General features: G+C 37.1%; 1 protein-coding gene across 1 annotated transcript in view; it reads left to right on the forward strand.

Moving 5' to 3' along the window:
* ush2a (Usher syndrome 2A (autosomal recessive, mild)) overlaps positions 1-17,077 on the forward strand; it is a gene marked incomplete at both ends in the record, with an annotated part of 245,943 nt that overhangs the window by 4,844 nt on the left and 224,022 nt on the right. Inside the window, 1 exon segment of the mRNA XM_079260418.1 lies at positions 2,769-2,937. Within this exon segment, the coding sequence (XP_079116544.1) occupies positions 2,769-2,937 (169 nt within the window).

The following is a 17,077-nucleotide window of genomic DNA, read 5'->3' on the forward strand; positions in this document are numbered from 1 at the left end:
TTATTATTGATCTAATAACGAGGAGCATGTCAGGTCTGGTTAGGTCAATATCACTATCGGAGAAACAACCAGCTGTCATGTCCTACTTAAACATGCTGTGTGAGAGAGAAAGGAGATGAGAGTGTGTTGGTATGTTTCAGGCTGACTTGCATGGTGCACAGTTACACAGGCTCAGATCAGCTTGCAATCACATACACACATGCACACACAAAATGAGATCAGTTGAACTTTCTTGGCAGCCCTATCTTTTCCTCAGCACATAAAAACATGGGATCATGCTTTGTCATGAAACGGAAATAAAGCTGAACAAGTCAGCCGGTATTTCTTAGATAATTCCTAAATAGGATATCCAATGTCCATTAAACCAATCTAGGGATTCTGTTTAATTTTTCATTTTGTAGATTTATTGGGGTTTCTTTCAGATATTGAGCCCCAAATTAAAAAAAAAAAAAAAAAAAAAAGTGTTACTTTTCTCCCCCTAAAATGCATGTATACATTGATTTCTACTTTATTCTGCATAATTACATTTTCAGACTATATATTTGGGCTTCTGTCACAGAAATGTAGTTTAAAAGCGGCCAGTCATAATGGCTATAATATTTGTGACATTTTTTATTATTCTGTTTTAAAGTTGTATTCTTCATCTGGAAAAGGGAAAACAAAATAAAAAAAAAGCCTGATTGAGTTGCCATGTAATCACCCTAATGAATTTTAGGCAACAGTTCAATATCGTGCTGTAACACTGGATGATCGAAATGCTGGATAAAGGATGATGAAACAATAGGTATAAATGCAGCCAGATGAGTTATATATCAGATGTTTATTCATTTGGTGGTGGGTAGGGTTACATTGAGCCAAGATCAAGTGATACTAAAGTCAAAAAAGGGTTGTTCATAATGCTGCTGTTAATAGATTATCTGAATTTCCACAGTTTATCAATTTTTTTGTGAAAATTTCTAGTATATTCAATATGAACAGGATTAGTTGTCTTTATGTCGTATTTATAAGTGTTTTTTTAAACTGATCTTATAAATAAACTGCCTTATTTTATCCCTGCATTTATTTATTTAACAAGTATAAGACAGACGGATCAATGGACTTAATAGCATTATTTTAAAACTGATGAGATAAAAAAGATATGATACATACGATACAGTTTACAGACTAAACGCATGCTATGGCAATTCAAATGGTTGTCCAGTTAAATGTTGGTGTTTGTTAAACTGAACAGGAATGGAGAAGCAAAAAGAGCCGAGACCTCTCCTCCAATTTCATGCTGTGATTTTTGGATGTGAAGTTGTCTACCCGGGGATTCAGACGTTGGAGAAGTGTTGTTGTCTTGGTTTGCCGAACATGACACCTGTATGGCTGAATGCACCTCAATGGAAGTCATATCTTACCCCTCTGGCTCACTCTCCCTGCCTTCTCTCTCTTGCTGTCGTTGGCTATCATTCTTTTGTTGTACATAAGATCATGGTTGCCATCAAAGAAGCAGGATGAAAGGGGGTCTCTGTCCTCACCTCTGTCCATCTCTCCTCACCCCCACTTTCTTTGTCCCTTTCTCTCTCCCTGTGATTTCACATCCCTCCCCTTATCTGAACAATGAACAGAGCCAGCCACCTGCAAACCATGGTTTTTATTCACTCTGACTTTACTCCCTGGGACCGATTATGAAGTTAGTTATGATGTTTGAGGATTATACATGTGCTGGATTTTCACTACATGAAATAAGTGTATGTCATCATTTTCAGTTATGCTGCAAGCCAATTTGGTTGTTTAAAACAATAGTTTTTTTTCTGCAGTGATGTTTTATCATAAGTAAACATATCCATCAGACAAAGAAACCAAGGTGATTTCTATTGCTGACTAGTTGATAAATTCTGTTTGATCAGTTATTCATGATCATTTTTAGATAATTGAAATTCTTTAAAGAGACCATTGATAAAAAGTGAACATGTATCACTGTTAAAAAATGCCCTTTTCATGCTATCACTGGATAATGATTGTTTTGAGTACCAGCTGGCATTTATATAGTTAAACATTTTTGTCAATTTTTCATTTTAAATAAGCATTATTCTCAGAGATTTTCTTAAACATAGATGATGCGTACATCTCACCTTTCACATAAACACTTTATTTTAAATGTTTAGTCTTATTTGGTATTGTTATCAAATAATACAGTATGTCAGATATTGACCATCTTGATCTCCACAGTTGGCATTGGCCACTCAAAAACCAATGCAGGCAGACCACCAGTTGTTAACACTTAGATTTTTTTTTTTTGCAAAGGTAGATTATTTTGTTTAATCTGCTTTTCAAAGACCCATCCCTCTCTCTTCAAGTATACATTCACAGACAAGCACATGGCATCATACTTTGCATTTAAATGTTCCTTTCCTTGTGCATGCATCTACACCATCTGTGATTTATTGGGTATTCAGCTCTGGGTTCATAAAAGCCATGATTTCCCATAAAATGTCAGTGAAGGTGGTTAATATGACACGTGGCGGGTGTGCATGTCTGCCCCCGGTGTAGCAACTGAACCCTCACAGTCATGTAAAATATTGATATTCCATGTGAAAATGTCAAAATGACAGACTGTGTGTGGGGCTCAACTCCATTGATTTCAGGGTCCCTTTTTGCCTTTCTTTTCCAATTTAAGATATATTTCCTAATTTATGCCACATATTCATTTGGTCTTTGTAGACTGGTAGTTGGTGTGGAACAATTGCATTCTTAATACCTGTGGAATGTTTTATCTCTTGCAGGATGCTGCTGGAGAAGAGTTTTGGTGAGCGGTTGGTCTTTTCTGTGACATTGTCTGACCAGGCTGTAACCTTGCGGTATGGTCAGTCCAACAGTCAGACATCGTTGGCTGTCAGTTTCAAAACAGCAGGCAGGCTAAGTCTGGAGAGATGGACACATCTTACGATACAGGTAAGAAATCCCAGGAGTTTGGTGTGTATGAGCATTTATGTACATGCACTCTTCAATGTGTTTGTGAACTTAAAGTTCAATAACTCAACCACAAGGGTGTTTTTCATTCAATGCTCTAGGGGTTGTGAAAGCACAGTTGTCTCTTTTTTATTTCAGGTAGGCAGTGCTGTCTCTATCTTATTCTGTGTTTGTCTCATTTTTAAAATTTTCTATCCATTTCTTCAACTTCTTTCAGAGTAAGTGTTAATTACACCACTGGAAAAAATCTGGTTTGGAACAGCTGCCGGGGCCCTGGGCTTATAGTACACAATACCTCATATACTACTAGATGGAGCCTCACTCTTGCAGCCCCTTTTAAACACATTTTAATGCTTGTATGTTAAATCAGAAAAACTAACTGAAAACAGTTTACTTGTTGAGACTTAATTACTGGTACTTTACTGACCTTGGGAAACAAAGTACACAGAATGTATAACAAAGATGTGGTATTTATGTGAGCGGACTGGGTAAGAAAAAAAAAAAAAAAAGTTTAAATTCTTTTCAGTCATAGATGATGCTCATTATAAGAGACTTCCACTTTCCTTCTCTGTCATAGTTTTCAGTGATGGCTTTGAAAAATTGTGATATTCTTTTGAACTTTGTGATTTTAAATATTTTGATTACTTTACTCTATAAAGGATTTCATCGGACATCACTGTGAAAGTGTTCAATTTAGCACCTTTTTTGACTAGTGGTTAAACCAGTGAGGCCATTATAGATGCATGCAAAAAAATTTTGCAAAGGGTTTGTGTTACTATACACATTCTTCTTAAATGGTCTTCATAGAGACCAGCTATTAAAAGGATTGCTAATAAGAATACATGGCCAATAAGTCCTCAATGGAATACAATTTTTCTAGGTGGTGCCCATGAATATGTGTATGTCAATCTACTTGCATAGTTTGTGTACAGTTGTACATTCCTGTTTTCTTTTTCTTTTTTAAAAATCCCTTTCTCTCTCTTTTTTTTTTTTTTTTATCTGGGTGAGTTGACCTAAGTGATACATCAACTAAAAATGTTAGAAGTCATCAGAAGTCAGTAATGCAAGGCTGCCGTGCACAAAAAGGGCCTTTCATCAGCTTGGATCACTCTAAAATGGCAGCTAGTGAAGTGGAGAGACTTTTGAGGCCCAAATGAATCCTTCTGTGTGAATTTCTTGTCTCTGTTGAGGGTATCATTTTACACATTATTCCACTGGACAATCTTTTCTTTCATCATCAATGAATAACACCAAGGATACTACAGAGAAAAAGTTTCCCTCATCAGCTTTCTTATGAATAACTCTACTTTAAGTTGTTTGCCTTCATGTTCCCAAAAAATTGAATGAATTGATCAGTTTACAACACTTATAAATTTCTTGCATATTGTGTGTGGTTTGTTTATTTACAAGCAAATATACACTGATTGGCCATTTTATTCATTGCATGTTTTCAATTGCTTGTTAATACCAATGGCTACTGTAATCAACTAATCACATGGCAGCAACTCCATGCACAAAGACATGTAGACATGGTCAAGACCATTGTTAAAATTTGAAACAAACATCAAAATGGGGAAGTAAATTAATTCATGTCGGTGGCAAGCCGTCTGATCTGGCACCAACAACCAGTTTCAGAAACTGCTGATTAACTGGAAATTGGTCACAAAAGTCCAGAATACCTTCCACACGGTGGGCGTGTGTGTGTGTGTGTGTGTGTGTGTGTGTGTGTATAATTTGCTCTGGAGATGTGCGCGTTGTATTTTTCCATATTTTACCTTTACGCCAGGCTATAACTTTGGCTATGATTGGTCAATCGGTATGACCGACCCCTAATTTAAATATGAGATACGGTAGAATCACACTGATGTCATCATGTTTACTTCAATTTGACCAATCATCAACTTCAAAGCTGGAAATATTAGTGACGCAGAATTGACTGACTCGTCGTCCAATCAAACTGATGTAAGTGGGCAGAAAATGGTGATTTTGTATTGCTACATACTCCCAAAGCCTAATGGGAAATGTAGTTGTTTTACTAAATACAGTTTTATACCGGTGGATTAAAGTTGTGGAGGAAAAACAGCAAAGGTATAACAGAATACGTAATGATGTTTTTCAACCATGAAGCATAAATTCAGTCATCTTTTGACTCTGGTTGAATGAATCTTAGTCATAGCAAGATTAAACCAATATGTTTGGCATCTGTGGGATGTGTGTTTGAAGTGTTGTTTGTTCATTTCCATGCCGTTGGGTGGACATGAGGATCTATTATTTTTGTTTACGTATTTACTTGATGTCTTAATTGTTCGTTAACCTACAAACAAGTCTACTGGTTTGTTAACCTCCAACCTGTGTTTGGAGGTTATGATAATGAGTTTTGTGGATACACCCTTGAAAACAAGATGTTTACTCTTGCAGCCTCTAGTACTGGGAGCTAGGGGTGAAAGGGGTTAAGTCTGTGGCAGTTTTCTTGATAAAAATGCTTTGTTAATATCACAGGAGAATGGGCAGCATGGTTTGAGATAAAAGAGAACAGTAACCCAAATTACTGCTGGTTAAAAATAAGATATGGAGAATACCATGTCAGATTCACAACATGTTAAGTCTTGCAGCAGATGGGCTCCAGCAGCTGAAGATCATCCTGAATGCCACACCTCTCAGCAAAGTACATGAAACAGATGCGACAATTCACACAAGATTAGCAAGATTTGATAAAAGCAGAATGGAAAAACATCGCCTGGTTTTATGAGTCTCAGTTTCACTTACACCATTCAGATGGTAAGGTTAGAATTCGGCAAAGATAGCATCAAAACATGGATCCATCCCAACTTGTTTCAATGGTTCAAGTTAGTGGTGATTTCTGGTGTGGAGTACATTCTCTTGGTACACTCTGCGCCCCTTAAAGACTCACTACAGATGAGTCTTTAAGGCTTTTTAAGCCATCTTTACTACAATGGCTTCCACAGTCACCAGCTTGCAATCTAACAGAGGACCTTTGGGTTGTGGTGGAATGGTAGATTCTCATTGTAGATGTACAGCCGACAAGTCTGCAGCAGCTGTTTGACTCTATTATGTCATCATAGATCAAAATCTGAGGAATCTTTCCAACACGTTGTTTAATCTATGCCAGAAAGAAATAAGGTTCTTCTAATGGCAAAAATGCATCCAGTCCTGGCTTAACAAGGTGCACCTCATAAAGCGGCTGGTGAGATTATTTAAAACCTAAAAATGTCAAATTAAATTATTTTCTGAAAACATTTTTGCACCGATTTGTTGCATGCTTTCACTTAACCCCATATTTGTGTGCAGCAATGAACAGCTTGTTACAGTGCAGTTTTAGGTCAGCTTTCCCTTCTCTAGAAGTTGGGTGGTTATCTGCAAGCTCAGCATTTCCTGCATAGATTTCAGGAAAGTTAAAAATGTAACTTGACAGTTCAGTTTACAGGATGCTGGATAAAGCTGGCAGATCAACATGTTGTTGGCTAAATGTAGTCCTGCTGATGGCTCTGTTGGTAGCGGTGTGTGCAGTAAGCATGAATGCCTTGTAAGAGTAAGGTTGTCATATTAGTCTATGTACAGTAAACAACAGTACATGCCTATGTGGGCATGGAAAAGAGTAAGGCTCGTAGGCATTTTGCTAAAAGTGTGTTATGTTGATGTGGCTTGGGGGTATGAAATAACTTCATTCTTGTGAATCTGTCTGCCTTTTTGTTTAATGGCATGGTGATGTGATCTGCTTTGACCATTCAGAAGAATAACATAATCATCCTTGACACTCAAACACCATTTGCTTGCTCCTGTTCTGATGCATGTACACACACTTATCCACTCACTCTGTCTCACATACACACACTCACAGTTCAGCGGTAATTTGTAGCAGTCTGTCAGCCACGATACAGACATTACCCTCAGAAAGAGCTGGGTAATTTAGAAGCCTTTCCTAGAAACATATAGTGCTCTTACACACATCTTTCAAACATACACACACCAGTCATCTGTTGGTTTGTAAAGATCAAAACACCCAAAAAGACAGTCAAAAGGAATACGGGTTTCCAAGTGCCGGGAGCAGTTCACACACACACCGACACACATACACACATGGTGCCAGGAGCAAGGTGCTGCAGGGATGCTGGTGCTCCCTAGGTAGTTGTCTTATCTGATTATGGTAACGATGTAGAGAATAGCGGAGAAAAATGTAGCCTCGGGGAGGGAGGGACTGACAGGAGGGAAGATGGGGGAGGTGAGGCATGCGGCTTAGTGTAGTTAAGTGATAGCTGTGAAGTCAGCTACAAGCTCATCTTTAGTGTATTTCTGCATATTGTATTACTAATTGTTGCTGCTGTTGTGAGCACTCAAGTCACTTTATTGCTGTGGTTGAATGAAATATGGCGACTAATGATGTATTACACTGGCTTATTTGTGTATATTTAGCAAAACTTGTTACATGGGGGGGTGGATGTGATGTGAATTCTCATTCATTGCTCAAATGTATTTCTTTCCTGTCCTGTAAACATTATTCACATTAAGTATTGAAAGGAACAAACTCTTGAACTTTAAATGAAGAAAGTTAGTCATGCACTGTAAAATATGTGATTTTATACAAGTAAATTATTTATCATTAATCCATAATTCAGATGATAAACAAGTAGTGAAAAATTCTCAAATAAATGTACTTTTAGTTTGTTGAAATGAGGATAAAGTGGGTAAAATGAAAATTTTACTGACAGGTGGCAAGATATTCTACTTTAGTGTCTTAATATTACTTGTAGGTGCAGATGGAGTATCTCTGGGACAAGTGAGGCCCTGTACTGATTTATACTTTTAAGTTTAAGTCAGAGGAATTTTTTCTTATTTGTCAGTTTTTACATCTACAACGCCTTTCCATGTAGGACTTTTCAGCCAGGTGTTACTGGTGTCATGCATGAAAGTGTAGAAACTGATATGCATGTGAGGTAGTCATGAAGGTTAAATCTTGAAGTCACTAATCTGATTCTGTATTGCTAGCTTGATGTGTAAAAGGGCACATTCACATCAGCCTTTTTGATTCAAATCCGAGTCTGTTTGCTCAGAAAGTCCGTTTCATTTGGGCAGCTGTGAATGCGCCAATGAATACTGATTCGCACCAAAGAAGCGGACTCGGTCTGCCCACAAACACAGGTCTCAGCACTTTTCCAGTGGACCAAATACAGGAAGCAGACTACAAAAAAAAAATCCCTTCCTGCATTTGACAGAGCATGGCATTGCGGGTAAATTGCGATGGTATTCAGAGTCTTTTGCCTCGTGTTTAGATAGTTTACTTCTGTTTATAGGATGTCAGAATACTTTATGACAGAGTGTATGTGTAAAGAGGGTTATGTGTATGTAGGTGTTAGTCATTTAATCTCAGGTGAGTAAGTATTCGCTGCTATTCCTAGGCATGGCCAACCTGGCAGACTTGACAGATCCACCAGGTTGATTGCTGGCCCACCTGCTTGGTGGTCTCTGGAGGATAGAGTCCCAGGTGCAAGAGCATGAAGGTATGCTCATCCCAGTTAATCGTGTCCCTGGTCCGCTTCCTGGTTCTGTTTCCTGCTTGATCCATCTTTTGTATTTGTTGGTCTCTCATATGATGATGCACATGTTGTCCCAGTCCTGTTCTGAGCATAGATAGTTCTGAGGAAAACTACAGTTGAGATTCAAAGAATATCAAGGAAAAAACCAAAACCTATACCCATCTTGTCTGGAAGAAAAAAAACTGTTAATATATGATAAATATCTTGTTATATCCAGTTACATTTACAGAGCAATTAAAAAAAAATTAAAAGCCTGCAATTGTGAGTTAAAGCTGGGGTAGGTAATGTTGGGGAGCTTGCAACAGGTGACAGGAGGACCCTGTTTTGCCGCCCCCCCCCCCCCCCATTGGTTTTGCTCCTTGTGTGATCCAAGGCTTTTCCGGATCACCGTTTGGATCCAGGAATTTTTTTAAACTTTATATTATGTTAAGGGTCAATCTGACCCATTTCAGTTTTTGTGATGAACAAATTAAATGAAAAATACTTTATTAATCCCCAAAGGGACATTCAATATTGTAGTATATAATAATTAATTTGAGGAGGTCTTGTTCCAGAGGCTGATGGCTGCTGGCAGGAATGATCTTCTGTATCTTTCAGTCTTGCATCGGACCTGAAGAAGCCTCTCACTGAACACACTTTGTTGTTTCTTCACTGTGTTGAGGAGAGGGTGTGAAGAATCCTCCATCATCTTCATCAGCTTGTGCAGCATTCTTCTTTGGACAATCAGCTCCAGCGGCTCCAGAATCGGACATAGTTGTTTTGAGCAGGTCTTGAGAACTCTGGGACTGACACCATCTGGACCTGCAGCCTTGTTCTGGTTCAGTTTCTCAAGTTGCTTCATAACCTGATTGTAGGAGAGAAACAAGGTGGAGGTCTCAGGATGTCCTGATGTGGAGGGAGATGAAGATGTGTTCTGGTCCATGACTGAGCTGCAGGGTGACAGATTGGAGGCGTGACAGGAAAGCAGTGGGCTTATGGAGGGTGTGTGGTCTGTTGGGCTCACACTCTACTGGTTAACCTTTCTTTTGCTTCATGAAAATTTCGAACTTTTCCTCATCTGGGCTCATGAACCTCTGAGTGAAATTTGGAGACTTTGATGTGTAGTTGAACATGTTATGTGATATGATAATGTTATGGGTCATTTTGACCCAGACACTTTAGTGTGGGTAAGTTGCTGATTAGAGTCTCTTTAATGTACTTAAATTTGATCGCTTATTTATGTTTTTAATGCTTTAGAATAGACATTCATACACAGATGCTCTGGTGTGTCTTGGGGATAAACTTTCTTGCCCCTGTACTTTAAGTCTGTGGAATGAAGATCTTTCCAGCAACAATGTCTCTGGAGACATTTGACAAAAAATCTTGAGTCATCTGATTTGACAACCGCGACACCAGAACGAATTGACATGAAAGAGACAAGCTAGCTGCGATCAGATGTATGGGATAAATGGGTTGAAATTCTACCTTTGTTGTACAATCTTGGTTTGCATGTTACTGTTGATGAGCACCTTGTTTCATTCAGGCGGTGCTGTCCTTTCCGTGAGTACATGCCCAACAATCCTGCCAAGTAAGGCTTAAAAATATGGATAGCATGTGATTCAACATCTAGCCATGCATAGAATATGTAAATGTACACTGGAAAGCCACCTGGTGGTGCATATGTGACAACTTTTTTACATCCTACTGCCTTGGAGATGAACTTCTAAAGGGAAAGCTATATGTTTATTACATTTAGAAAAAATATTAACCAGAACTTGCAAGAATTACATCTCCAGAAAACACAGTTACTGTCTGTCCATCATCTGAAAGACACTGAAAATGTTCAAACTGAGAAAATCAGAGAAAATAGGGCAAGTTAAAAGTGTTTGTGAAGAGGGAAAAACAAAAATAGTTGTTAAATGTGGTGTAAGAGTTAAAAGATTGGATTGAATTTCTCATTTCTAAATGTTTACATAATCTGAAAAAACTTGTTATTGGTTGAACTAGATTTTTTTAAATGTTATGAGTGGATTTACACAGTGTGGGTCAAAATGACCTGCAACATAATCAATGTGATTTTTTTTATTAACATAGTACAAGGGTTAAAGGCTGTGGCGGAAATTGGTCCTCTCCGACTGCTTTTCTAGTTCGTAGCTTTTTCTATCAACGATTTTCTCTTTCTTGGCTTTTTAGCGGAAAGAGGGAAATAAATCCTCCCTGCATTTTCTCAGCCATGTTTGCCTTCCGAGTTTTTTCTTCACTACTTTTTATTTTCATCTGAACATGCTATTTATATGCAGGGTGTGGCTATCAGATATGCGATGAGGGAGGAGGAGGAGAGCCAGGAGAAGAAGCTTACAAAATATAAGAAATGAACAACTTCAGTTCGGCTTGAATGTTTTGATTGGTGAGAGTTTTTACATATTTACAGTAAACTGAGGAGTCTAACTATATTTCTTATAGATATAGTTCTTATTTCTTCCGACTACTATCAGGATGAGGAACCACTTCACCCAGAGTAAAAAAAAAAAATGTCTGAGGAAGATTACCTTCCTCAGCTTTCACTCCAGACAATAATGCAGTTTATTGGGATTAATCATTTTTAATGACTTGTTCAAAGGTACAGTTAGTTTTTTTGATGGTATGATTTCTCAAAAAGTTATGATCATATTATTATGAAAACTCTATGCGAGGCATTGCACAACTTTAAAATGATAAAAATGTCGGTCTCCTTCCAAGAGCCAGGTCTGGATCTGCAATGTGCTGCCTATTCTTTTTTTAATTCTTTTCTTATTACAATGTCCAAAATTATCTTTTTTTCATCAGATTTGTGAAAATAAACTTCCAAACAAAAGCTACTTAAGATATGAGCATTCATGAAAGCAGCAATAAAGACATTTATAAGTTGTATACAGGCTAGAATTGCGTGTACTGTCAAGAAGAGTAATTAAGATGGATTAAAAAAAAATCTATAGAAAAACAGAAATTTCAAAAACCTTTGGTATAATTTTTATTTACCATAGATTACCAGAGATTGACTTTGTGCTTACAGGACCCCTATTGGGGTCCGTCTGTTGGTGCCTAAGCAAGTCAGCATTAACTGAGGCGGCAGTGATGGGAACAACCATTCACACCAGTCACATCATGACAAAACATGTCAGCATGAATGTTGAACACTTCCATGCACATGCACTCTTTCCTTCTCTTACTATTAATGACACAAATACTAAATGAATGATGTATTACATGGATGGATATCATCCTAGTCCGAATGTTTTGATAGATCCAACATCTTATGAAAAACAAATTTATTTAAATAGAATTGTTCTTTTTTGTTGTTGTCTGTTTTTTATATGAGGCTTTAGTTTTGTCAGTGCACTTATTAACTGTCTAAAGATCAGAGCCTCAGATATGTCATTCATTCATTCATTATCCTAAACACTTAGTCCAGTGAAGGGTCATGGGGAAGCGCGAGCCTTTCCCAGCAGTTAAGATATGTCACATCCATTTAAAATAATAAGAAATTAATTTTAATATTTTAAAACAATTTTTTTTTTCCCAAAAAAACAGTTTATATGAGCAATGTAAAAATTCCCCCCATTATGTAGGATTAAACACACTGCACCTGTAGTTTAGTTAACAAAGTCTAAAAAGAAGTCTTAGTCTGTCTTTCAGTATTTGGTGAAATTTTTTTTCAAAACTCTTTTCCAAAGTTTAACAAAAGCGTTCACATTGGTTTTAACGTTCACTACTATCCCACTAATAACAAAAACTGCCTTGCAATTTATATTTAGTATCTGATTTAATTTAAAACCGAGCCCTATACAGAACCTCTATGTGAGCATATGTGCAGTTATGTGCATGTGTGTGAAGGTGAGGCAAGGTTGTTATGTAGGGGTGAGGCGGACACCTCTATGGCAGCTCTCTGCCTGCTGGCACCAGAGGCGAAAGGGCACAAGACTGGCATCAATTACATGGTGAGAGGGAGGAAGGCAAAGGTTTGTGTGTGTGCGTGTGTGTGAATGTGCCCACTTTAGATTTTCTGTCCACACATTCATTTATTAAATTATTTAACAAAAAATATATATATTTAACATCAGTTTTCCACACCAATGTCCAGTACGGTCCAGCTTAACAGAGAGGCACTAACACAGTTAGGGTTAGGGGTTTAATTTCTGCTGGTGCTTTGAGATATGAAAGCTAAAAATGTATGCAGCAGAGGCGCTACAAGGTGATTTGAAAAATAAGAAAACCAGAGTAACCATATGTTGAGTTAAGCCAGAAACGTCCATGTTGAAGGATAATTTGCATTGAATATTGTGGGTAAGTCACCCCATTTTAAGCAAAAGGAATGTGTTTTAGTGTACCTGTCTAATGTTGTATTTCATTCAGAGCAGTGATTTTATTCAATATTCACAAATTATTTTTAGGTCAAATTCCTCAACTTACCAAGCATTATTTCATTATTCATATGAGCTTCATACCGTGAAATGCACAAAGGAGAAAATTAAAAGATCTGCTTTAGGTGTACTTATAGTTCAGTGTATTTAATTGGAGCTGGCATGATAATGTCAGCTTAATTTGTTCGAGATGAACTTTGCACCCATTAAAACTCTAAATAGGTTAAATCATTTCAAAATGAGAAAGAGCTTTCTCATATGGGAAGCCTTGTTCTGTTTGTGACCAGATTTGGTTGAACTTTCTTCCAACTGGTTGTACTTTTGAGGTATCGCCAAGGTGGCAGGTAACAGTGACTGAAATCTTTTTGGAAATGGCTCATGAAAAAATAAAAAAATATTTTATAAACACACTGTTTTCAAGCATAATATTACCTGAAATATATCAAACAAATCCCAAAATACTTGTGACCGTTGCTGATTAAGGAAAACACACTGCACCCATTGATCCAAGATTCCGGGGTCTTTCTAAATCCTGCAAAAGGTCAAATTTTCCTGACAAGCAATAAAACCTTTATCAGGTTATATAAAACCAAAGCAAAGTGCTTTGTTCTGAGAAGTAGTGGGGGATCACACACTTTGTGGCGTTCAGGAGCATGTGATCCTGCATGGTGATGATTTATGATTTTTAAATTGTTGAGGTGGATAACATAAATGCTGTAGCTGGTGTGTAGCTACAGCCTGGAGACCTGCACTATGCAACAGAATCAGGAGCTGTGACATGACAGTGTGGAAGTGGCTTACATGTTTTTAGATTTGGGTTGTGTTTAAGATTATAATACTTTGTTTTAAAACTGCAGATACACCAGAAAACATGGAAAAATATGTCATGGACTTTTCCAACCATTCTTTTTTTATTTGAAGAATTTATATGTCGTTTTAACTAAATGTTAAAAATAACTAACTAATTAATTAAAATAATTAACAAAAAAATATATATTTTGTGTGTATTAACTGTGTGGTATGTCAAAACTATTGGTGTCAGGCTGGGTACAACTGGGGTTTGATTAAAGTTTTTACCATAAAGCGACGCAAAAGGTCTGAGAAACTATGTATTAAAAGGTTAAAGTTCAGGAACAGAGGTAGAAGTGGGGAAGAAGTTTAACTGGTACAAAAACTTAAACTTTTTTAATTGGCAATAATACAACTGTGGAATATCAAGAAACACAAACTACCCAAATACCTGAAACTGGTAGAAATAGTTGGTGAGAGGGACTCTAATTGATGCATTTAGGTTTTTTTTTTCTTTTTTTTCATGGCCTTTTCCTCCTTTCTGTTTCCATTGGATTGGAACTCTTTCTTCCTCAGCTTCATGAGAAATCACAAGGTTAGCAACTTCTTATTTTTTTAAGAGAGCCCTCTGCTCGCCTCACTAACAGAAAAGTTTTTGGGACTTGTTCTTTATTAGAAGGTTGGTGTGTCACATTATTTGTGTTTTCTCCTTTTTTTCTCTTTTTCTTCTTGTTTTTGTCTGCTGTTGCTTTTCCTGCCATAAGATAATTTCCTCTTCCTCTTTTCTCTCTCCCACGCCACATCATCTCTCATTCTCCCTCCCTTTTCAGTGTTTCTCCCCCTCCACCTTCTTTGTCCTTCCCTCTTTCCATCTCATTTTCTTTACACTCGCTGTCCCTCTCTCCCTCTCCATCTCCCTGGGGACAATTTTCTTTTCTTAAATAAACTGTCATAGCTAGTGTTAAAATATGGGCCCTACACGGATTGAGCACGGCAAAGCAAAGGCATGGGGCCCTGGGCTAGTATAAAACATGGATAATATGCTGTGAGAGGTAATTGTATCTTTTAGCACAGAGATGAGTAGAACAAATGTGTCTCCTCCTTATAGTCTCTCTCTCTTTCTCTCTCTCCTTATTCCCTCACTACTCCTTGTCCTCCTGTCTCCTCCGTTACACAGACTGCAGTTGTGCTGGTGTGATAGAGAAAATATTGGCTTTATATCATAGCTGCTACCAGTTCATTGAGGGTTAGGGCGGGTACAGAGGGAGGAGAGAGGCTACTGTGGAAGTTGGGACCATCCTGTAGTATAAAAAAAAAAAGAACGAAAAGAGAAAGATGGAGAGAAAGGTAACTGTATCTGTTGAGATGCACAACTTGCAAATTGGTAACATAAAGTCAAAATTACAATCTCTGACTCTTTACTTCCTGCTGTGTGTGTCAGACATAGATGAGTGCAGTCTTTGCAACAATGGACCCCTTTTTAGAAGCTGTTTTTTTTTAACTCTCAAGGTAGTATTGTGAAAATAATCACAGGTGCTACACTCAATGATTTAAAAAAAGAACCAAAAAAGTAAATTTTAAATCACTGTATTTTAAATGTTGATTAGAATAGATAAACCCAGACCTACTTCACATGTCAAACACACATGTTGAGATATATTAGGATCACTCGCTCTAACAAGATTGAAGTGCAGACTGTAGGAAAGTGACCATGGTGTCTATTCAGATATTAAGATGATCCATTCCTTTCCCATCTGATAAGAGAAGCCAGTGCATTCCTGTGAGGGCCTCAGGACAATGTCTTCTGTGACTTTATTGTTCAAGGCAAATTTAAAATATGTACAAGCAACAGTTTTATAAGCTTATATAGGATTTGGCTTATTATATACATGTGTATGCATATAGGTTATGCAGTTAAGGTTTTTAAGCACTGTAACTGGGTTTTGATTTGGTTAACTTTGATTTTCTTCTACTTTTTGAGAACAATATAAATGCCTGGAAGCATTTTCTTTTTAACCTTTTTGTCTATGATCCCATATCTAAATTTGTTTTCTTGGCCCCGACCATTGTTCCTTTTACACAATACTTGAGTAGTATAAAATTCTGACATGACTCCTAATATTAGCTTTAACTGTATTTCATTGCATTAGTTCAGGAATCATTTGTGACCATTTTACTAAATCGCAAAATATGTATTATCACTTGAATTTTCTGAAATAATGCCTTTGATTTCTCAGAATTTTTATATTGCACCCTTGTCTTTCCTTACTTTTTCCTACTAAATCCTGTCTTTCCTCTAAGTTGGTATTTTGTTTGTTTTTTTCATTATTTTAATTTGATTGAGAAAGTTAGAAAATAAGATGAAATGCTCGGAATCAGAGAAATTGCTGAAATTTTTACTGTGTTGTAAAAATCTGGTAACCAGGGAACTTTGTTGTTACATTTATTTTACATGATAAATACAAGATCTCACTACCACTGCTCATCTTTACTTTTACCTGTATATGTTCCTCTTCATTGTGCTACTGAGTTTCTTCTTTTCTTTGTAGATTAACAAGGAGAGCTGTCTTGTCACATCATTTTCTGTGTCATGCAGTGTTTCATGTCTGAAGTTTTTCTTTGCACCCTATTTCTTTTATTCACCAAACTTACCTCTAAAGTCTCCTTCTCCTGTTTCTATACATTCCTTTTTCTTACATTTGACAGCTTCATTGGGTGTGGAATCAGGTATGTTATCAGTAAGTGGCATGTCAGTCAGTCACAGGGCAGTCCAGTGCAGCAGGAAGTGTGAGGGCTAAGATATATAGCCAGATCTCAGAGAAGAAGAAATGATGAAGAAATGGATGGGCATAAAAGATATAATAAGAAAGTTGAAAAAAATAAAAGCTCAAAATGTTTAGTTTGAGAGATCTTGATGAGAATATGTGCTTTATAAGCAGAGATGAATTGGAAAATGAGGAGAAGGTGAGGTTGAGGTGCAAAATGTTGGTGACAGTTAAGCTGGGATTCCCTAGGCCAAAGCTAAAACTAATAAATCTTACAAAAACTCAGCTTTTGCACAGATCTTTTTGTGTAGCCAAAAAAATAAATAACTAAATAAATATAGTACCTAACAATGGTTTCTGGTATAAATTGCCCTTATTTTCCCTCTTTCTTGCTGTGATATTGAGCTTTATTTCTCAGGATTGTTAAATCAGCATCAACATTATGCCATCCAGTTATATAAATAAAATTGCCATCCAGGTCTGTTACTGTCAGTAACATTTTGAACTTTTGTACAGTTCCTGGCTGTTTGGATTTATACATATAACACATCAGACTCTAAATTGGGAACTTTTTTATGTTTGTTTATTCATTGTCCTCTTTGGTTTATTTCCAAGTTCATTGCCAAAGATGTCCAAA

Source organism: Telmatherina bonti (genome assembly GCF_933228915.1).
Source record: "Telmatherina bonti genome assembly, chromosome: 1".
Classification (NCBI taxonomy): Eukaryota; Metazoa; Chordata; class Actinopteri; order Atheriniformes; family Telmatherinidae; genus Telmatherina; species Telmatherina bonti.